We start from the raw sequence: 22,166 nt of genomic DNA on the forward strand, positions 1-22,166 counted from the left end.
ACCGGAGCAGTAGCACCGGTGCTGTTACTACCTGATACACTGCTCTCATGAAACTTTTGTGCAGTACATCATCAATACCTCCTCCACAGCTGCCATGATGGTTTTGGAGTTTGTTGTCAGTAACTGGCTTGGGCTGCTCCCCCTGGTGGATATATTGGCAACGCCAAGAACACATGAACTCATTCAATGTGCTTTCAATGTTTCTATGATTGATATTTCTGATCGGTTGATGTCAAAAGGGACAACAGCTCATAAGTCATGCTTCAGTTATTCAATGTATGGAGCGTTTCACGCATGCAGCCATTTTGCAAACTTTAACTTTCTCTTTTTGTTGATCCGCAGCTCTTCTTTTAGCCATTGAGATCTGATTACTGAAGAAATAATAAATGCAGGGTCCCATTAGGAAACAGAGTGACAGGGAGCATTTGAAGAGAATTTAGCAGGAAACGTTCCCGCTTTGTTTCAATGCACGTACACAGACCGAAATATGCCAATAATTTAGATTATGCCATGAACAGGGGCCTCATGAAAGACGGAAATGTAAAGCTATAGCTGAACACTTGCACAGTAGTGTAAAAATAAAAGCTAGGAAATGGACATTTAAATGTCACAAACCATTGCAAGAAATATTAACAGAAAAAATATATAGGAATGAGTCTAGAAAAGATCAAATATAAAATTATGGAATATAAAAAAAACAAAACAAAAATAAACCAATAAAATACAAAAATCAGGTTTACTTTGGAACTGTGATGTGAAATGGACAAAGATAGAATAAAAAGATAGAAAGATGAAAAAAGATTGGAGAAGGAGCAGACATCTGAATGAAATATTGCAATAACAGAATTCTTTATTTACAATGCAGATAGCATCAGCGAAGCCATATTAGTTCACAACTTGCATAACTGTGTATTTACTTCTCTTGTAGATTTAATTTGCATAAAACTCTCACTCTTACACACGACCACAATCTTTCTCACACACAAACTCGCTAAGTTTACAAAGGTGGATGCAGGGAAACGTGTGATTCCGTGAACGAGGCGGAAAGAAAAGAAAAAACTCCAGCAAAACAAACTTCCTCCAGTAAAGTCCGTGATTCATATTGCTTGGATAAAATCTCCGTCTTCTCTGTGGGAACAGCGCTGAGGGAGGATGAAACCATAACAGTCCTATCACAGGAACACAGCGGTGATGATGGCGACGTTGCACTCGCTCACGTTTGTACAAATGAATGCAGGCGGCGACGTCATGTACAAGAAGGACGACAGATGCGATCTAAGGCATTATGCTAGGGATTTTAGCATTTTAAGGTTATATCTTAGCTCTACGAAATTGGCAGACAATACAAAAGGGCATTTAAACATCTTCAAAACCATACATTAAAGAGAGGAAAAAAAATAGTTTGTGATTTCTGGGTCCAAAGTCCGGGCACATATACACACAACCCACATATATACATATCTATACATATAGATATAGATATATATATGCGTCTGTCCTCATTATAAATGCTTCAAAATGCATTGCTACCACATGGCTTTTTTTTTTAAATCTTGACAATCTTTGGAAATTTTGCATCGGGCTGTGGATCATTCTTTAAAAAAAGGCTTGTTTTGCATTTTACAATCAAAACAGCACTATTAAAAAAAAAAAAAAAGCTCAGTGTTTTTCCTTTACGTATGATTGTGGTTTCTGACTCGCTTTCGTCTGAACGCAATAATGAGGACGCTGAGAGGGCGATTCTTAGGCCTTTGATGAAAATACATTCAGAGTGACTCTCTTCCTGCTGCGGCGTCGTGGTTGGACCCTGTTTAGTGACATCATCGATTAAGCTTGCACTGGGCCTGGAAATCCAATTGGAGGGTGCATATTTGGCTCGTCGTGGGTGAAGATATAGAAAAGGTTGAGCATAAAATATTCTTGAGGTTAGCGAGGAAACAACCTGCGTTCTTGAATCCCGACAAGAACGAATACTTTGAAGGAAACCGCCTGAGGTCACGAAAATATGGCTGTCAGTCAGAGCAGGTGTGAACTCTGACCCCTGCGATTGACGAAAAAGAGGGTTGACGCGTGGCACCCGAGCCCACCGTCAACAAAACAACGCCCCTCTTTCATGCTGCATAATCGAGGCTGCGTCCACACTGCTATGGTTTCGTATTTTAAAGAAGATTTCAGGGTGTAAACACGTGACGTACCCGACCACCCCACCTCCGCACTGAGTGTAACAAGGGCAAGAATTGTGAACAGCTCTACAGCAAGTGTTCGGAAATGCCAGCCAACCTAATAGACACTGTGTCCATAAAGTGCAGGAAGTCATGGGTACAAATCCCACAGCACTACAGTATATGTCTCGGTCTGGATCAAAGCAAAGCAATACATATTGTGACCAATCGTAACAGCACAACAAGCTTTACCAGATCAGTTATCGTGTTGTATGAAGTGAAGATGAATTTCCATGTAAACAAGCACCAAATGTGATACAATTTGTGTTTGGTTGCGCAAAAAACATCACTACAAATGTCAACTATTTAGAAAAATATTCCGCTCTTTGCTAGCCCACAGTTAGCTTCTGCAAAATGTGTTATTTCAGAAAACCTAAAACATAAATTATTTAAAATGTTTCTTAAAACTGACTCACTCCCTGTGTTTCCATCTTTAAGCAACATGCTAACATCAACATGACGTTGAAGAACGTGCACTAGGTTCATGTCCCAAGAATTCGCCGCTAAAGGAGGTGGACAGTAAATGGATCATTTAAAACAGCCTAGAATTTAGCACTGGACACACATCAAAACGTTCTAGTCGTCAATTGAGCTACAAACTGCACAAAAAGCAGTCGCGTGAAAGCATCGTGGCTAAGTGGCGATGCTAAGTGCAGTCGGATTCTGGCGGTGTAACCGTGGCGATCGGACGACACCATGGTAGTGTGGACGCAGCTGCGAACAGAAACGCTGTTGACTGTCTTGGTACAAACTGCAATAGAAAACTGTGTTTAATACTGCATCCAAATGTGGAGCAAAAAATCCTTTAGTATTCTGGAAACGTACAAAAATTACAAAAACAGAAGAAAAAAAACCCACGTGTGATTCTCAAGTAAGTATTATTGCTTGTTAACATCACGCCAGAACAGTTGCACCTAGCAGCTTGTACGAAGCAGTTTCACTCCAGACGACATAGAAAGCACACTTCAGATTTTTTTTCGTTTTTTTTTTTTTTAACTTATCGTATGGCTGTGTTGATTTTGTTCCTTTTTTTTGTCTTTTCGATAGTGTTCTATGCTAAAGGCAGAGAAGCAAGCAATAGTCTGTACACGGTATACACAGCAGAACCCCTGACCCCCCACGCTGTCTGCCTCGTACCAGAAAGTCAGAGCATCAAGACCCGCTCACTCCAAGCACCTCGACGCGAGAGAGAACTGCCCGCCACAGCAGACAGGTGGGGGGAGTAAAAATAAATAGAAAAAGGAAAAAAAAGTTCATCTCATCGGTATGTACAATCTCTGTAGTTCTTTAAACCATAATGGATTTAGACATCTTCTGAAACAACAGGACGCAAATACCATCGGTGACCAGAAGAACACAACCATTATTGTCGTCTTTTAAAAGGTGCCTCTGTCACACTTTAAGAAATATTCTTCTCTTGTCGCTACAAGGATAAACAATCTACAATAATTAAAATGAATCTATACAGGAAAAATAAAACTTAATTTAATACACTATATAAACCTCTGGACTAAATTAGTCTAAACTTACCATTCGTCTGCAGTGTTTGTCAAGATCAACCTCATCTTCATTCTACAGCTCACCACAATAAAATAACAAATAAAAGAACAGCAAAAAAGGCAAAACCGGCAAAGTATGTGAACTCCATCCGAAAATGTGAAGGTGCAGTCTGTTGCTGTGGAAATGTCACCATGAGTGAGTTCAAAGCCAAAAAACGGGGAGGAAAAAAAAAATCAGTGTACGAATTGAGATGAGATTGTAAATGGCCCACCTGCCCACTGAGAGCAATACATTCATCAGAGGGAGGGATGTCACCCCCTGCTGCCCCCTCGATAGTCAGTGTCCCCCACCTGGAGGTCTACAGTAAGTCACACAACGGTGAATGCAGCTGGACAGCAGACAGACTGGCTCACTGCGAGCTCGGACGTAGATCCACTCTCCTCCCCGGCGCCCCCAGCTGGGGAAAAGAAAAAAAAAAAAAAGAAGAAGAAGAAGTCGGTCCGAGAGAGGTGAACATCTTTGGGCCGGGGAGACGGAGTCCGGGCGCTTGGCCTGGCTGGTTAAAGGGGCTGTTTGTGTGTAGAGTTCCGGCTCCTTCCACCAGCCGATCGCTGAGGTTCAGAACTTCGTCAACAGTATTTCTGAAAAGAAAGCAGAAACAAAATCATCAAAACAGGATTCGATACAGAAATTCAACTGGCTGCTAGCTAGTTTAAGATTTCAGGAGGTGTTGTATAACCTGACTCGTGCTAGGGATGGGCGATATGGACAAAAAAAGTTATCATGATAAATACATTTTCATTCTATTCCATGTGTTGGACACTACAGTCTGTTTTATGATGAAACTTATTCGTGCAGTTCGTCTCCAAAATCATTATTTGTTTATGGTTAGATATAATATTGAACTAAATGTAGAGAAGAGAAATTCATTGTTTCAGGTCTCTGGTAGAAGCCGCTGGTGTCTGACAGACTGCTCTGCCAGCTTTATTCAGGGGTTAAATTGAGCCGTCTGTCTGCTGTATCTCATGTCTCTGAACAGTTGACTTGAACTATGGACCAGTCTGGACACATTTCCTAGATGCTATTGAAGAAATATTAGAAGTAATGTGAATAAATGATCAAACACGGATCCACAGACTCAGAGTTGACTAGTGTCATTATCAAAAGTTTCCTGTACTAAAAATAAAACTACAATCATGAACCAAAGTCCGCCACACTCTCCACAACTGTTGCACGCCGGTGTCAGCTGTCAAACGCTGCTAAGCTGGAGAGCGTGGTGCGTCGTCACGTCATGTGTGGAAGTCCAATGCAGCAAAAGTTGATCAAATTTATCATCAGATGCAGAATTGTCATCGTGGAGATAGAGTTTGGCAGTATATTTTGTAGGATAAGTTATCGCCCATTGATAACTCTCGCTGAAGATATCATAAGAAAAAGCAACATAAAGGAGGAACTTTTGGGGCCTGTTCAGCTGGAAGGAGGTCCCGGGAAAGCTATCTTTCAGAAGACTTGTCCACAAGAAGTTTATGTGGGAGGTTTGAGCCACCACCCGTTTCTGTCATGAGGCACCACACGCATCCTTGGCAGGTGGAATTCTAACTGGAACCCAAAATCATCTTCAGCAACTTGGAATCATCCGAGGCAGCTTAGAAAAGTTTTATCCTCAAAAACTTCATTTCCAACTCGGCATGAGACAACAACGCTGTGGACTGATAACCTAGGATTCGTGGTACCCGATCCAGTCAAAATAACAGCAAAACAGATGACAATAACTTCCAATAACAGCATTCTAAAATGACTTTGGGAAGGTTTCCAGGCCCATTTAACTAGGAAGGATCTGCAGTTAACAACCAGCCGGGACACAGCATTAAAGTTAAAACTCGCATGTAAAAGTGTACGCCTCCACTAATGGCCCAGGGGTAAATAATTGAAATTATCTAAGTGCCAGTATATTTCTCTAATCCTGGGCGGAGGATAAATCATGTGACAGATATACTGGTATGTAACAACAGAACCAAGAGTGCTTAAATATTCATGGAGCATTATTAGGCTTAAAAGCATCGCAGACGGCAACAACACATCCCACACTTCAGGCCAACAACACCAGCGAGACAGACAGAGAGAGAGAGAAGATTTGTGCGGTAGACTTTTAATGAAGGATCGGCTGCTCGACACCGGCACTGACAGAAGTGAAGTCAGGAGAGCCAAGTTGGGAAACACATTTGAGCCTGAAGTGTGGTGTACACACGGGGATACTCTAAATCTTGGGAGATATTTTATTGTCAGACATGTCATGACATGGAGGTGGATGGAGTGACGGTGGTCATGAAAGTCTTTTTTTCCCTAACATAAAAATCCCAGAATTATAGCAACGTAGCTGAAGCAGCACTTGTGAAGGGAAAGTGTCCACTGAAGCTATGTGAGCACTTCAGCAACATTTGGGCTCAAGCAAGGACATCGCCACATCCGTCCAGTCGATCCCGAAAGAGACAAAGATTTTAGGAAAGTGGCAGTGAAATAAGTTTTTGCCAAGTAACAACATCCTAAAAACTAGCGACAAGATTAGTGAATAAAGAGACATATGACCTCTGACGCTCCTTTGGAATTACAGCAAGAAGAGCAAGGAATCAAAAACGTTCCAGCTGGGTGTGAAAATAAAAGTCAACAAGAACAGGGCATTTTTCACAGTCAAGTCGCTCAACCCTTGACCACACGAACTTCAACTTGAGGACGAAAGATGAATAATTTAGCGGGCTCAAAAATGCAATAAGGTACATTGTGCTGTGGGGCCACTGTCTTGTTCACAGCACACGCAAGACTTTACAGTCTAAATGGTCTGCCTCTAAAGTGCCTGCAGCTAATTACATCATTGTCCTCTAAGTTCAAGGCAAGTGAAAGAACTCTGCTGCAGGACTTACGTTTACTAGAATGTAAATTATTCAGGTCCTCTGGGTCGTCATGGAAAGTGGAACAGCCACATAAGCAGCATCAAGATGGATAAAAATCCTGCTTTAAGAATAAAAAAAGGTCCCAGCTAAGTGTCTGTCTGATACAGAAGCAACCCCTCAGGACACTGACGCTTAAGTTAACAGAGAGAGCACACGCTCTACTTTCATTTGCCTGAACCGTACCTGTTCTTGTCCCATGGAGGGCAGCCCCGGGGACGGCCCGGAGGCCATGGACGTGACACTCATCTGTCCGGCCATCTGGCCCATGCTGCTGGTCGCCATGTTGGTGGTCATGGAGACGTTGTTGAGGTTCATGCCGCCGCCGTTGTACATGCTGTTGTTGCTTGGCTGAGAGAACTGGGGCGATGCCTGCTGCTGAGAGAACATGCTGGGGAAGGCAGAGGAACGCTGTTAAACAAACGGTTTCTTCCTTCATATAAGACAGAGCGATACTAGCTCTTTCCAAGATGATGGGATCATTTCAGTTCAGTTCAGTTTCACATAAGAAACATGGAGTACCTGTTCCCTCCCATGTTGCCTTGTGGCCAGCCGTTCATGTCAGGGGAGCCCTGAAAAGCAGAATTTCCTTGTCCCTGTTGCATCATCGGGGACTGAGTATGGGCCATGCGGGGGGAAAGCAGGGGGCTCTGTGGTGTGCCTGGACCTCCAAAGCCTCCGTCTGCTTGTTGGCTCATACCTGTGTTGGAGAAATTGGACCACAGTGACAAGAGTCACAAAAGATGTCACACCAAAGCAGGACAGCTAAGTGAGTTTCCATGCAGAGACGTTCATTCAAACATGCAGCATAGCAGAGCACATGCCAGCATGAAAACATAGACGGCTATAACGGGAACAGGTTGGGCGGTCGATATCGGGAGAGGAAGCAGAGGAATTGGGAAGGAAGTTTGGATGAAGAATCAAGGGTCAGTTGAGGAGAAAAAAAAATCTCACTTGTATCAAATCATCCCCAAGATGACGCAAGACCCCGCTCTTATCTCAGAAGCACGAGCAAAATCTGATCCAACAGCATAATATGTAGATTTGATGCCCCCTAGTGGAGGAGGGGAGTAGTAGCAAGGCAAATTTTTCTTTTTACGCTATAATAGCCGTCAGCTTAGGACGATCATACGCATGTGGTAGCTCAACTATGGAATTGACACAAAACAGTTATTCAGTAATTTAAAAAAAAATCAATCATCATGGTGGATTATTGGGAAAAACTATCAATTAAAGGAAGATTGAAAGATTAAATCAACAAAATATTTCAAATTATGAGCTTCATTTCTTCTTTTTTTGGCCAAAAGAGCTGGATAAATACATCATAAATTTTGGCATTTTGACAAACATGTTTTTCAATCAAGCTCATCACTTGAAATGTTTTGTTAAATCAAATTAAAATTTCTTCCTAAAACTGGGCTGCTTATGGTGGCGGGAAAAAAAAGTAGCCAGTACAATGATTTTGTTCAGCAGCTGATTCAACAGTCCATGTCGCCAACGCACATTAAATGATTTGAAAGCAGACGATGCCGAGCAGCTACATGTGACCACATCAACAAGGAGACACAAATGTGCGCACACTCACACACATGTTGAAGGAGGAGGTGTGTGTCATAGTTGGCGACAGTACCTGAGTTGGGAAACTGAAAGGCACTGTGCTGCATTTGGGGGCTGAGTACGGCCCCATACTGTCCGCCCATCATGTTTGTGTTTCCCATCATCATCTGAGAGGAGGAGGGGGTGGAGGAAGAGGAGGAGGTGCCATGCAAGTGGAGCTGGGAGTTGGAAGGGAGAGGTGGCAGGCTGGGGGAGAGAGGGGAGGAGAAAGGGCTGGTAGAGGGAGGTGGCGAGGCCAGGCCTGTACTGGTACCGTAGCTGGGCGGGTAGGGGAACTGCTGAGGGTTGGCCTGTGGTATCCGGGGGTTGTTCATGCCTCCCGCGGCCATGTTGGGAGGCAGGTTGAGGCCCGGGGCTCTCATGGCCATGCTCCGTTGTTGTTGGACCTGTTGGGCCTGCTGAACCTGCTGTTGCTGCTGCTGCTGCCGCTGTCTCAGGTGATTACTCAGCAGTTCTCTCTGACGCTGCGCCAACATCTGAGCATTGATGGTCCCCTGGACGAGCAGAGCACACACACACACACGGGCGCGTTCGGTCACATTAACTGCTACTCTTTATAAGTCTCATTTCTTCCAGTCATTTGAATGAACACTGACATTTACGTTCCAAAACAATAAAATCTTAGTTGAAAAACTTTTCAACGGTCTCCACCATTAATTTCAGTGATGACAGCGTGATGAATAAACGAATACATTTGTGACTTTTCATGCAAGGAATTAACACTCTATATCGTTAAATTCTCACATCAACCAATCAAAGTCCAAAAGAAGACATTTACAGAGTAGAACAACTCACCTGGTTCGTCGCGTTGGCTCGAAGAGGTAGATTGACATTTGACACGCCGCTCATCTGGCTCATCATTGGTTGTCGGTTCTGATGAGAAGAAAACAATAACACTGTTACAAAGGACCACTAATTTAAATATGACTCATGAGTGATCCAAGAAAGTGTTGTCCAATTACTTCACATTGTGCAAGCTCAGCAAAAGGTGTGCTGAATAAAAATTAATTGACACACATGGTCTGGAAAAATTGAAATTTCTTCAGGTAAAAGAGGACTTGATCTGGGCAACCTCAACTGGCTCAGGACTCCGGAGTGAAGATATTATCTAATCCTACTACTGCTAATGTACGCAAACACAACAGGAGCAAGAAGAAACGCTGAGATCAGGAAAGCAAACGCTTCCATATATTTGGGGTTGTACAATTATCCTCCCACATTGGCAGGACTTTGAGTCAGAGACAGACAGTTTATGGTGCTGACTATGGATTTTCTTATACTACAGTCCATCTGGGAACGTCAACTAAGGTGCCAACATAAATATCGGGTAAAAATGCGAATAATTAATGATTAACTGCTGACTGATATGTACTTTGATCGTCACATTGCGTCACTGCAGTTGAGACCAACTGTGTTAATCTGTCCTTTTATGTTCCGCCAGTGAAAGAAAGAAAAATTAAGTGCATGAAGACAGAAAATGTTACACAATCAAACAGTAAAAAGTCTTGTTTATCGTGGTTATGAAACTCTTTGGTTAGTGTCCAAATACGTTTACGTGTATAAATATGAGGACACAAATATAGAAACAGAGAATGTAAAGTGCCTACCTGCTGCGACTGCAACCGGTGCTGCAGCTGGAGCCGTAACGTGTTGGGCTGACTGGGCACAACTCCAGCAGGCCTGAGTCCTGGCCGAGCTTGCATTCTCATCATTGGATAACCGGGTCGAGGACCCATCTGGCTTGGCATTGGGTGGAAGCCGGGTTCTTGCAAAGGCCCACCAGGGTAGCCCCTCTGACCCATGTGGGTCTGAGCCGGCCCGAACTGCTGGGTGTACATGGGGGGCTTCTGCTCCAGCATCATGGCGGGGTCCTGTGGGAAGTGATCCTGCTCCAGTGTCTGGTTCTTCCGGGGATTCAATTTCAAAGAAAACAGTTGAGAAGAATGTCAACAACCTGGGGTGTGATTTAAAGTTCAGAGAGGAAGGTGCAATGCTCACTTGTTCGATCAGTGCTGGGATTCCGAGGGCTCGGTCGATCTCTTCTAAACCGTCGAAATCTTTTAGTGCAGTGTAGAGTTGTGACATCAGAGCTGTCTCGTCGACGGCAGTGACATCACCAGCTATTAAGCCGCTGTTGGATAACAAGTCATCCTGGTTGGCCTGGTGCAAGGATCTGGACAATCAAAGCAATGAATGCAATGAAGTCCCTCTTCCACCTTCTCACCCACAGTAGCAGTGTGGCAGACGATCAAACACCATCAGCAGCTCACCTGTTCTGATTAACAAAAGCTGCCTGGTCAATAGGCATCATACTATCCGGCCAGGGGGCTGTCTGATTGGGTGGCGCTTGCTGCTGGGAGAAATGTCCAGCCATGCCAATGTCCATGTCCGGTTGGGCTGCAGAGGAGATGCCAAGAAAGGTATGAATGAAATGCAATGTAAAGTCAACAGGAAACACCAGGTTAAAGACTGCAACACCTAGCTTTAAAGAACAGAGGAACGTTACGGGCATGTACTGCAAGCCACCACAAGATGGCATCGTTTTTTCAGTTCAAAGACAAGCAACAATCAAACACCTTTTACAAACGTGTTGACAAATTGTTGCGCTCCTCCAGAAACAAAGACACACACGAAGTTCAGGTCTCTCACCAGTGGGTATCATGGGAGACTGGAGCATTTGCCGTGGTCCCGGCTGGCTGTTGGGCCTCATGGGCGTGCCGTTCGGACCCATCCTGACAGTACCATGAGGTCCAGGTCCTGATGCTCCTAATGGGGGAGCAGATGCAGAGCCCACCCAGCCTTCCTGCTGCTGCATAGCTGGCCTCGGACCACCTGGACCCATAAGTCCTTGATTAGGGAGGGGGGGTTGTCAGGTAAGAGGCATTTCTCACTAAGTCACGGTGCAATAGCATAACAGTGGAAGAGATTTTCTAAAAGATTCGGATGAGCAGGCGGCACGTACATCAACTACTTCCTGTCACATGCAGTGAGTCACAGTAGCATGACATGAAAGGACAGCTGCAACTTAAAGGACTTAATTTAGAAACTGGAAGAAACGACAAAACTGGAAGGAAAGTGGTACAAAGACAAATTACAAAAGTTCCTTAACCCTATCGTTTTCTAACTTAAACAGCAATAATTCGCTTTAAAAACAAACTGTGATGCATATTTTGTGCATGTCTTTTGTGTAGCTCCCGGAATGAGGTGCTTTAGGGTTATGTCAAGTGTTATTCCACACATCTACTAAACTTATAACTGCATACTGAAAGGTGGCAGATGGATGTGCAGAGCAGGATTATTTTCTTCCCAGACTAAGCATTCATTATTATAAACCATCATCTATCATCTGGGGGGATGAGGTATGGAAGCACCAAATTCTAAATGAAAAAATGTGTATATATATATATATATATATATATATATATATATATATATATATATATATATATATATATATATATATATATATATATATATATATATATATATAGTAAAGATAAATTGAAATAAAGACAGAAGTTTTTTTATGGATTCACCCAAGGGATCAATGCAGCAGCAATAGGTTGGAGTGTATGCAACATTAAGTTGCCAGTTAATGTGATACCATTTTACTGTTTATCACCAGTTCCCAAATTTTGCCTTTATTTTTCATCACTTTCCACCTTGGAAGGAAGTCATGAAATCATGTCATACAGTGTTAGCGTACAGAATCATGGGTGACAGAAACACTGCTGTTCGTTTAGAAACAAATGGTCCATTAAGTGTGGAATGCTTCAGCAACTACTTCTATCAGTCAAAATATTATGATTCTCAGTCACACATTGTCTCAAGAGTTAGTGGAACTGCAAAAGAACTCTTCAGAAACATTAGAGTGACTACGTAGGGGAAACAATAGTAAGTACCACGCCCACACAAGCACATACCGGTGCCGACCATTCCGGCCTGGTTGCCCATCATGCCATGGTTCCCCACCATGCCTTGCTGCTGTTGCTGCATGAGAGCGTACGGGCTGGTCGCTCTTATAGGGTACTGTGCCTGCTGTGGCGACACGTTCATGTCCAGAGATACGCTCCTCAAAGGTGGACCCCTGCCTGGTTGAACAGGTCTGGAGGCTCCAAAGTCTGAAGATAGAGTCAGAGAAATAAACAACAAATTAAAGTTCATTCAGGCAGTAGGGTGAGTAAGGTACAGCTGTACTCACTTGTTGGGGCCATTCCAGCGCCAATGTTCCTGTGTTGCTGCTGCACTGCCAGGCCAGGAGTGGTTTCAGACATTTGCAAAATATCATTGATGATATTATGCTTGTCCATGGAACTAGGCAACGACATCGGCCGCTGCTCATTGAAGATCTGTGATTGAGCATTCTGCAGGTCGTTGAGGATGTCGTCCAGCTCAGACAACTGTAAAGAGACAAAAAACAAGCAAATTCAAACTTGAACCTCAAAGACTTTATGCTACGGACACAACAAATTCCAACTTGGAGACTTTTTTAATGTTGTGGAACTGACTTTTCCCTCTAGATATACAAGTAAAACATACTTATTTCATATTTCAGGAGCCGAGTGAGAAGATAAAAAATAAAAACAATCGTATCTAAATAAATCTAAGTAACTTAAACTTAAATAAAGATAAACTATATACAAACAATAGAACTTGAAATCAATACATTTAAAAGGAAGTTAGGATTCAACATGAATCTGAACACAAATCAAACCATCCAAGTGACTTTTAAAACATGAAGAACTATGGCAACGGCAAAGAATAAACAGTGCTAACTAAACGAGAGTGAGCAAGAGCTGTTTTCTTTACAGTGGATAGCCACTCGTGACTTGTACACCTTTTGAACCTGATCATCTTCAACAAACGCGCTTCAGGTAAATAAGATGCAGTAGCCAAAGTCCACCACCAGAGTGCAGCCCACCTGGGATCACAGACAACTATTGGCACATACAGTACAGTACAGAAAGTAAACAGCTCCGTTTAAACGGTATCCCTGAGGGCTTAGATCATTGGTGGGATCTTTCAAACCAGAAGAGGCTTTTAAGACGAAACTGACACATTGTAAGCCACATGAGAAGATTGTTTCTCATGCATGTGGGAGAGTGAAGCTTCTCCACATGTGCAGGAGCAGAGACAGCCATAGAGCGCGGATCACTGTAAAGAGCAGAGGAGGGAGGATATATAGCAGTAGCAGAGTGAGTGTTGGGGGTAGTGGTGGGACAGAGAAAAGCCCTAATGAGGTCAGGAATGATGTAATGCTCCCGTACACTCAGTTAGCTCTCTTTCTTCTCTCCCATTTCTCTCCCCTCCCTCTTTCTATTCTCTTGACTTCTCCAGTTGCTTTTACCCTTAATGGCTCTTATTTCTGTCAATTTGTGTTACGCTCGACTTCCATCGCACCGCTCCGTCTGTAATGTAATCTATACCATTATGCTAGTCAACATATGCAGCGGCGGCAACAACAATACTGAACAACACAACACGGGCATTTCTACATGGCATGCCTTGTTTTGTTATTATCTGCCCTGCAGAATGAATTTCTCATCTCACTAACAATGGACATGTATGTTCACACTGTAGAAGTATCTGTGCTTTGCAAGGAAAACGTCAATGTAATAGGTGTTTTGAGAAAGAAATCATTGTTTGTTGTGTTTGAAGGCATTTCCTTTGAATGCTTGCTTGTTGGGCACAGCGAGCAGTGTGTGCATCTGACCTGGCCCCGAGTTGTTTCGGAGGAAAAGGAACTGAGAAAAGACGGAGGCCGAAGCAGAAGTGCTTCTGCCCAGTCATGCTTGGGTACAGCTCTTGAAAATGCTGAAACAGCAACACAGGCAAGGCGTGTTTAAAACATGAACTAATGATAAAAAAAAGTCATCTTCATCTTCTGAGTAAATGCATATCTCTCTCTCTCACTACTTCATCACAGGGAAGGGAATGATTTTAACCAGTTAATAGACTATCAACAATCGTGAGTGCAAAACATAGTTTTTTTTCATAAAATAAACAAGAACATAACTTTTTATCACACTCCGGATACTAAGGACACTACTGCTTTTATATATATATATATATATATATAATATATATATATATATTTTTTTTTAATTTAGTCAAAATGAATGTAAGAATGCATATTGTAGACTGATGTGTGCTGTGGCCTCCTGCCATCTGTGTGTGAATGTGTGGCTGAAAGGGTGACTTGGTGAAAAGCATTGGAGCTGAGCAAGCATAAAAAAGCACAGTATAGGTCAGAGCCATTTACTGGGTTGTAATTTGTGCCTGGTAATGACAGGAAGATAGCAACTGTCTCAACAAGTTGAATCCTTAACATTACAGCACGTTGACAGCATGTTTACATGCGCTCATTGTAATGTATATTTATTCACCTCCATCAGGTGCACGTGCATTCAAATAGCAAACAGGTGCGGAAAAAGCGATCAGCTGCTGCCCTGCAGAACACTGGACCGGACTGCATCGAGTGACAGAGAAGTAGTTAAAAAAAAAAAAATTAAAAAAAAAAAAATCACAATATGAGGCGGTATATCTGCCGCTGACCTGGACGACACCTCTACTGTACCATTCCTATAGTTTGGACAGAGAGGCATCAGCGATTAGCTCTGCTCTGATTTCTCATCCTCTCTCCTCTGGCCATCAATAATTCAGCCCTCAAACAATCATGAAGAGGAGGGAGGCAGAGGCAGGCGACGAGAAAGCAGTGGGTGAGGTTAGCAGAGAGAGGGATGAGTGGACTTTATAACCGGTGTTATTCACCACCGAGGATCACAAACTGGCTTGCCAACATGTAATGGCTCTGATGAGCAGCCTAAAAACAAAGTCACCAGAGGTGATCATGCAGGATCAAAGTCAGCCCAGTCATCATCAACCTAAGCACATGCGAAATTCACACTGATGGTATTTTCAGAATCAGAATTAATTGTACAACAACAAGTGAGCCTGTTTCTCAGAATTTCTCTTCCATTGCATTGTTCCTCATATGCTGCTTGCTCTACAAACACACCACTCCCTCTCTCTTCCATCTCCATGGCAGCAGAGAGGACATGCAGGAGCATATGGCTCATCATTTTCGCTCAGCCTGCCGAGGCTGGGCTCTCCGAGGGGATGGGGAGGGGGGTCTACACCTTTTTTTCTTTGTTCTGCTCAACAGCAGATCTTTCTCACCCAAGTCACCTAAGGTAATTCCGTCACTAAGTTAAGGACGATGTTGGTATGTTTTCTTTGACAGAGAATGCGCCAACCGGCTTCTCCAGGGCCTGTTTGCTATGTTTTTCTGACTCATTACCGTTCACACGTATTCCTTCCTGACTTTTATTACCGGAATCCTGAGCCAAATGCCCTAAATTCTGGCTTGTAGGACCAGGACCCAGAACCACGGGCCTGCGTCCAAATGCCTCAGTTGTTTGAAGTTGGCATCTCCTCGATTGCCTGCCCATACAAAGGCAGTTTACGAACCAGATGTAGTCATTTTAGAGTGTGACTTTAACAGCATGTTGAACAGACCAGAAAGTGAATGGGATAGTAAGACAGGACGCAACAAAGCCCACCAACACCTGTGTGTTTGCCCGAGTGTGTGCAAGCGAGAAGCGCCCCTCCCCTGCCACCTAACCTAGATAAGGAGCACAAATGGAGGAAAGTGGAGCAGCGCAACAGTAATTTGCTTTTTCATGGATTGGTTGAAGGGCAGCTCCAGTGTTTTGCTGTGGATACAATTCATGAAAAATCGGTTTGGTAAAGCACTGACCTGTTCAGCTCTGTCGTACCCCCCATCTTGTTTCTCCACTTTAACGAGCGGATGTTTTCCCCCTTCGACCTTCACTTCTCCGGGCTCCAGTTTAGGGACTTTGTCCTTCATCCCAGTCTCATCCTTATCTAAGAGATACCGCAGAAGGGCGTTGTCCTTTTTCTTTGGGCTTAAGGGCTCCTGCTTTGGAGTGAGTTCGGTCCCTGAAGCTGCAGCAGCAGAACTTTGGCTTTGCTCTTGGCCAAGCTCTTTGCCTGTGGCCTCGGCTGTTAGTTTGGCCAGGTCAACAGGAGATGAGCTGTTCTGCAGTAGTTGGTGGAGGATTTTGTGTTTTTCTTTGAGGGATGAGGCATGAGTGGTCCCCCCAGCATGGTTTCCCCGAACTCCGGCCTGGTCTTTTCCTTCACCCGCTGCACCAGGAGACAAAGGGGTCTCTAGAGGCTCTGGCTTGGTGGTCAGCAGCTGGAGTAGTTTTGTATGGCCTTTGTTGTCCTGAAGTCGATTGTGGACTCCGGTGCCTTCGAGGGGACTTCCTCGTTCGTCCTTGGGCTCTGCTAAGTTGCTTTCAGTCTGGCCTTGGGAAATACTTTGACTGGCATCTGTCTGAGGACCGAAAGAATCCACTGCACCTCCAGTAACAGAACTGCCCCCTCCTAGTTTGGACATCAAATGAGTGTTCACACCAGGCCCGGAGGTGACTCCAACAGGGGAGCCCATCTTTCGCTCTGGAGAGCCCAGAGTGTGAGCATGACCAGGAGCGTGACCATGTCCAACCCCATGACATTCACTCAGAGCCTGCAGAGCTGACAGAGAACTGCTAGTGTAGCTATTAGCATGGGTGCTTGATGAGTTGCTTCCACCTGAGCCTCCAGATCCTCCACCACCAATCCCCATAGGGGAGGGCGAGTGCAGACCCCCTGCGACACGGGGGCTGCCAGCACCCCCGGGACTCCCACGGTGCCTGGGAGAAAGCATTGAATTCTGTTGAGGAGGATGAGGCCCACCAGCGGGACTTGGACTCGCCCGAGACGGGCTGTTCATTCTCCAGTTTTGACCCTGCTGAGGTGGTTGCATACCACCGGTGTGGTTGTGTGGTGGGGGGCAGCCAAAACGGTAGCCCTGCATGTGAACCCCCATGGCTGCAGGTTCTCTAGGACCAGTAGAACTGGGCGGAGAAAAAGGCGTGCTGTTGCTGCTGATGGTGGTGTCTTGGCCCTGAGGTCCAGATCCTGGCAAGCTGCCTGGAGTTGGAGGAGTCATTGAGGGAGTGGAGGAGTTCATTGGTTTTGGAGCCATCCCTGTAGCTTGACTGCCAGGACCCATTTCTTGGCCTATTCCACAAGCTGTTTGCTCCCTGGAGACAAAACACAGACAAAAGTCAGAGTGTTCTCATAGTTAACATACAACTAAAACTAACAACTCCTGTTTGGGCGCCTGAGTAGCAGGAGTCTCCAGAAAGATATAAATCATCCTTTTCAGAAATAAGGTTTAATATTAACTCTTAACTGAAACAATATGCCGCTGACACAGATGGCATCTGAATTTCAAGTGTAACCTTTAATCTACTTGAATAAACAAAATAAAAATAAATAAAATTAAGAAAAATGAATTAATTTTGTACAACAGAATTCTTCTGATTCTTCTTTTCACTTAATAAGCATGGCACATGGCCACAGCTTAAATGAGAGCTGCCACGGCATCAGAAAGAAATGATCTCTTTTTAAAGAGAAACTGTCACATGATCAAATGTGTTGAAGCAAAGTCGTAACAAACTGATAACACATAGCGCATCATGAAGGACTTGAATGTGAAGGTATTCTGCCGGTTTATCATGGAAAAATCCCAAAAGAAACACAAGTCATAAGTCAGTTTCAACATGTGCCAAAAATTGATTAAAAAATTATTATAAATGATTAATATAATACAAAGCAAGCAGCAGTCTTCTGATAAGGTACTCCTGCAACACAACACCGAAACTGTTGTGGTTCTCTTTTTCATGAATATCTAAACTAAAATGTAAAAAAACAAAATATCAACGAGGAAATGCTGGTTTCAAATTATTTGACCCCTTAATTTGAAATGGGTGTCACCTCCTCTTATGACAGTTATCTGTGGATAAGTAAATTAGATTATTAAAACCGCTGTTTGGCGCTAAAGACAGTATTTGGTTGCACAAATGTGAGACAAGTGGATGTGGAGTGACATACCGCTGGAGAATGTGCAGAGACATGTAGAGCTGGGGTTCATTTGTGGCAGGTGAGCGCACCAGTTTGCTCTTGGTGTGTGCCAAGACGAAGGTTCCGTCTGACAGCGAGAACCGATAGATGGGGCTGAACGCCTGACCGTGTCGGAGAACTGTTGACAGACAGGTGTTTCAGTACATGCACGCCAGAGTGCAGAAATCACCGGATGATATCAATAATTTGCATGAAGCTCTTACCCTCTTGCTGGTGTCTCTTGGCAAAAGACATCTCACCATCGTTCTGCAGGTGAAACCGCTGAATGCAGCGCCTCACTAGATCCTCCCACCCAGGTTTGTTAGATGCTCGCAGCAGACTAGTATCCAGGGATGTTATTTTACCTTCATACAACACAGGCGAACAGACCATGAGATATTTTATTTCCACTCAAAGCATTTCTGTTTGAACTTAGTGACATCATCACACAAGAAAAAACGTATCTGGAGAAACAAAACCACACTTGAAATGAATTGGAAAGACAATTTCTAAGCGTCAGCAGTAAAGCTTTGCTCAAAGCATTTGATTAGAACTAAAACACTACCACTAAATCTGTCACACACACTCACTGAGAACTGGGTCCCAACATGAGTCAGCATTTTACAGTGTGGCATTGAGGCAAAACAAAGCAACAGTGTGACTGACAATTGAATGAAAACCTGGCAAAGCTATATCACAATCACATTTGGTATAGCAGACTCCTGTAAGCTACTGTGCAGCAGAAAAACATGAGGGGTTGGCTTGCTTAATAAAAACAATAGATGTATAATTTGAGGATTGTATCAGAATATGCCCTGAAATTTAGTGACCGAGACTGTAAGTGACAAGTTTGATAAGGCCGTCACTAACATATTTACTTCAACGACACAACAGAGAGGACTGAATCAGGTCACATATAATGAGTATAAGTCATAAACAGACAACAATGAAGTAGGACACCGGTTTATCAAAACCGACATGGTGTCTGTCTGTGCAACACTGGTGCAGTCGAGACAGGTGGATTGCTAAAGCCTGAGAGAAAATGTTTACGTACATTTGTGCGTTTGTTCTGTGCGCACAAGTAAACACATGAAAGACCAAATATTCCTGTCTCAGTGATTGGATGTGAACCTTACCTCAGAGTACAAGTACAAAAGGTAAACAAGTTCATAGGCAGGCTGAAACCTTGACAGATGGGAGCATCCTGAAGAAGCAATGTGATATGTACAAACTAATATTGACTTGAAAGGGCAATTTGTTAAGAGAGAGATGCGGTGTATCACATTTAGAATAGTGACTTGTATTTTTTTATGATGCCAGATAAATAGAATGACAGCAGTTTTGAAGGTGAGAGAGGGTGATATGGAAGGTTTTATCTCCTTGGAAGAATAAAAAAAGACAGAAGTATCATGTAGTAAATAAATCCATGAAGTGGCTTAACTGTGTAAATCTGCTAATTTTTATTTAACGTAGATTAATATGGGTAACCTTAGTCAATGACAAGCAATGTTAGACACGAAAACCCTCTTGGGCATAGGAGACTAAAGGCTTCATTGGTTTACCTTGAAGATCTTGGCGTGTAGTGAAACTCTCGTGTGTTGGCAGCATGGGTCGTTCCTTCATTGGCACCCTGCGTGCCACGCAGATCAGACAAGACTGAAAATCTACAAAAACACAAAGGGAAATGGCAGAGGAGGGGAAATAAGTGGGCAAGAGGAATGACAAAGAGGACAGCAGGGATGGAGGGAGATAGGACCAGGGGAGAGGGATGGATGGGGGAGTTCATGATAGAGAGTGGGAGGGTGGGAGCGGGGAGGGAGGGACAGAAAATGAAATGCATGTTATTCCCAGGCAGCATAATTAATACAGTTATTAATGAGCATGGGGATCAGTGCTCCATTCCTTTCATGAGGACAAGCAGATAGTGCTGGCGAGGGAAATGATGAAGTGTGACCTTTTAAGGTGTCTGCGTATATGAGAGAGAGAGAGACAGAGAGAGAGAAAGAGAGTGAGTGAGAGAGAGAGAGAGAAAGAGAGTGAGTGAGTGAGTGAGTGAGTGAGTGAGTGAGTGAGTGAGTGAGTGAGTGAGTGAGTGAGTGAGTGAGTGAGTGAGTGAGTGAGTGAGTGAGTGAGTGAGTGAGTGAGTGAGTGAGAGAGAGAGAGAGAGAGAGAGAGAGAGAGAGAGAGAGAGAGAGAGAGAGAGAGAGAGAGAGAGAGAGAGAGAGAGAGAGAGAGAGAGAGAGAGAGAGAGAGAGAGAGAGAGAGAGAGAGAGAGAGAGAGAGAGAGAGAGAGAGAGAGCATGTGCATGGCTGGCTTAACATTCAGTACCACCATACTGCCATGACACCACCCCTGGACTAATGCAAGTGTTCCTTTGGTTGTCATCCATTAATAGATCCTAAGATTCCATCACCAGTGTTCTAGTCCACAATAAGCATCGTTCAAGTACCATGGAACAGTGAAAAAAAGAATAAAAACGATAGTTGGTTAATATATCAAGAGTTTTGTCAAAAGCGTTGAAAATTCATCCACTGACACAAGGCTTCCAGAAAAACATGTTAAATGAAGATGGATTCAGGAAAAAGAGAAGCCAGTTAGTAAGGTACAAATACCAGGGGACCGTCAGAGTGGGTGGCGGTCAGTAAGGGGGAAGCCAATTCCTGAGAGGACAACCACAGAGGTGTTTAGTGTATTCAGTCATGGAGCAGGACGGTGGTGTGACAACGTTGGGAGGAGCAGCGAGTACACAATTGAACTCTCTGAACCCATGTCAACAAGGCCAAATATGATCTGCATGTTTGTGTTGACAACGCTCAGTGGAGGGGCCACCACTGTTGAGCTAATTTAAATAATGTGACTTCACAAGTAACATTTCATGCCTAATTCATCAGCAAATACACACATTGTTACTCAACAGTTACTTTACAGAAAACAGATGTTTCTTTCGCTTGTTTGACAGAGAACGCTTGACGTAAAACATTAGAACAAGTGTTATTATAATGCAGACAGTAGGGATTTCAAAGATGGTGTCAAATTTGCGATGATCACACCCCTGGCTTATTTGTACTTCAATATTCAAGAAGCAGGATTTCGGAGTTGGAGGGTCCCTCTGTCATGAGCCTAATCCTAAACTCTACACACAGATCCAGACAATGGTTAAAAAGACAATGGAGGTCAATGTTGTCAACGGCAACCATTTTTGCTGTGTGCCTTGGGTCACTGCTGCACCAAAATGTCCACTGGTGCCCATGACCAAATTTCTGTTTGCTCGCGAGAATCTTGATGCATTGCTCTTTTTTTTGTGGTGCTGCTATGCTAGGTCTGCTAGGTTTCCTAGTCCGCTGGCAGAATAACGTCGCCAATGAACGTGGTTCCTACCACCATGTTTGACAGTGGGGATTGTGTTGTTAGGGTTAACGGCTTATCCTTTTTTAGGCCAAATCTACACCAATTCTACATCATTGAAGCCTAAACATTAGATATCTGTTTAATTTGACCAAGAAACAGAGGATCAAACCACTTTGTCCAGATGAAAATTTACGAACAACAAACTGAACTTTTGTTTGCCTCATCTGGAGATGCGGCCTCCTCAGTGTTCTACGGATGAGGAACCCAGCAGAGTGCAGCAACCACTGGACTCACTACCTTGAGAGGTTGCCACGAGCAGAGCCAGAGTTTCACCAGGACAGTCCTGGTGATCCTAGGATCAGTTTTCACCTGTCGGCCATCACTGGTGCCACCACTTATATATATATATTTTTAAATAATACTTTGCACTGACGTGACAGGTAGCTGTAAACACTTGTAGAACATACTGTATGTAACATTCACTTTGCTTTGATGTCAGTTGTTCAGCGTCTCGTCCTCTAATGCAAAATGCCAGTGTCATTCCCAGCGTCAATAAAG

At 43.7% G+C, this 22,166-nt stretch overlaps 1 protein-coding gene and 1 long non-coding RNA gene across 7 annotated transcripts in view; both read right to left on the reverse strand.

Moving 5' to 3' along the window:
* Positions 1-841: 841 nt before the first annotated feature.
* The window catches only part of ncoa2 (nuclear receptor coactivator 2), a 52,400-nt gene continuing 31,075 nt past the window's right edge, over positions 842-22,166 (reverse strand). Inside the window, exons 8-22 of one of the 6 annotated variants that reach the window (XM_053858455.1) lie at positions 19,822-19,923; positions 18,484-18,624; positions 18,251-18,398; positions 16,044-17,397; positions 12,486-12,684; positions 12,208-12,405; positions 10,934-11,116; positions 10,555-10,681; positions 10,283-10,415; positions 9,892-10,200; positions 9,080-9,157; positions 8,298-8,778; positions 7,190-7,367; positions 6,854-7,058; positions 842-4,363 (exon numbers count right to left, since the gene is read on the reverse strand). In XM_053858455.1, coding sequence (XP_053714430.1) covers positions 4,352-4,363; positions 6,854-7,058; positions 7,190-7,367; positions 8,298-8,778; positions 9,080-9,157; positions 9,892-10,200; positions 10,283-10,415; positions 10,555-10,681; positions 10,934-11,116; positions 12,208-12,405; positions 12,486-12,684; positions 16,044-17,397; positions 18,251-18,398; positions 18,484-18,624; positions 19,822-19,923 — 3,848 coding nt within the window. In that variant the 3' untranslated portion in view covers positions 842-4,351. Of the gene's footprint in view, positions 4,364-6,853; positions 7,059-7,189; positions 7,368-8,297; positions 8,779-9,079; positions 9,158-9,891; positions 10,201-10,282; positions 10,458-10,554; positions 10,682-10,933; positions 11,117-12,207; positions 12,406-12,485; positions 12,685-16,043; positions 17,398-18,250; positions 18,399-18,483; positions 18,625-19,821; positions 19,924-22,166 lie in introns of all 6 variants that reach the window. The other 5 variants (XM_053858453.1, XM_053858456.1, XM_053858454.1 and 2 more) reach the window with 5 other exon arrangements.
* On the reverse strand, positions 13,251-16,037 carry LOC128755260 (uncharacterized). The gene is made up of 3 exons (XR_008414099.1): positions 14,840-16,037; positions 14,671-14,753; positions 13,251-14,098 (listed from the first exon to the last, which is right to left on the reverse strand). It is a non-coding gene; the product is annotated as an uncharacterized LOC128755260 (long non-coding RNA).

The sequence above is a fragment of the Synchiropus splendidus genome, chromosome 3 (assembly GCF_027744825.2).
Source record: "Synchiropus splendidus isolate RoL2022-P1 chromosome 3, RoL_Sspl_1.0, whole genome shotgun sequence".
NCBI classification, from domain to species: domain Eukaryota; kingdom Metazoa; phylum Chordata; class Actinopteri; order Syngnathiformes; family Callionymidae; genus Synchiropus; species Synchiropus splendidus.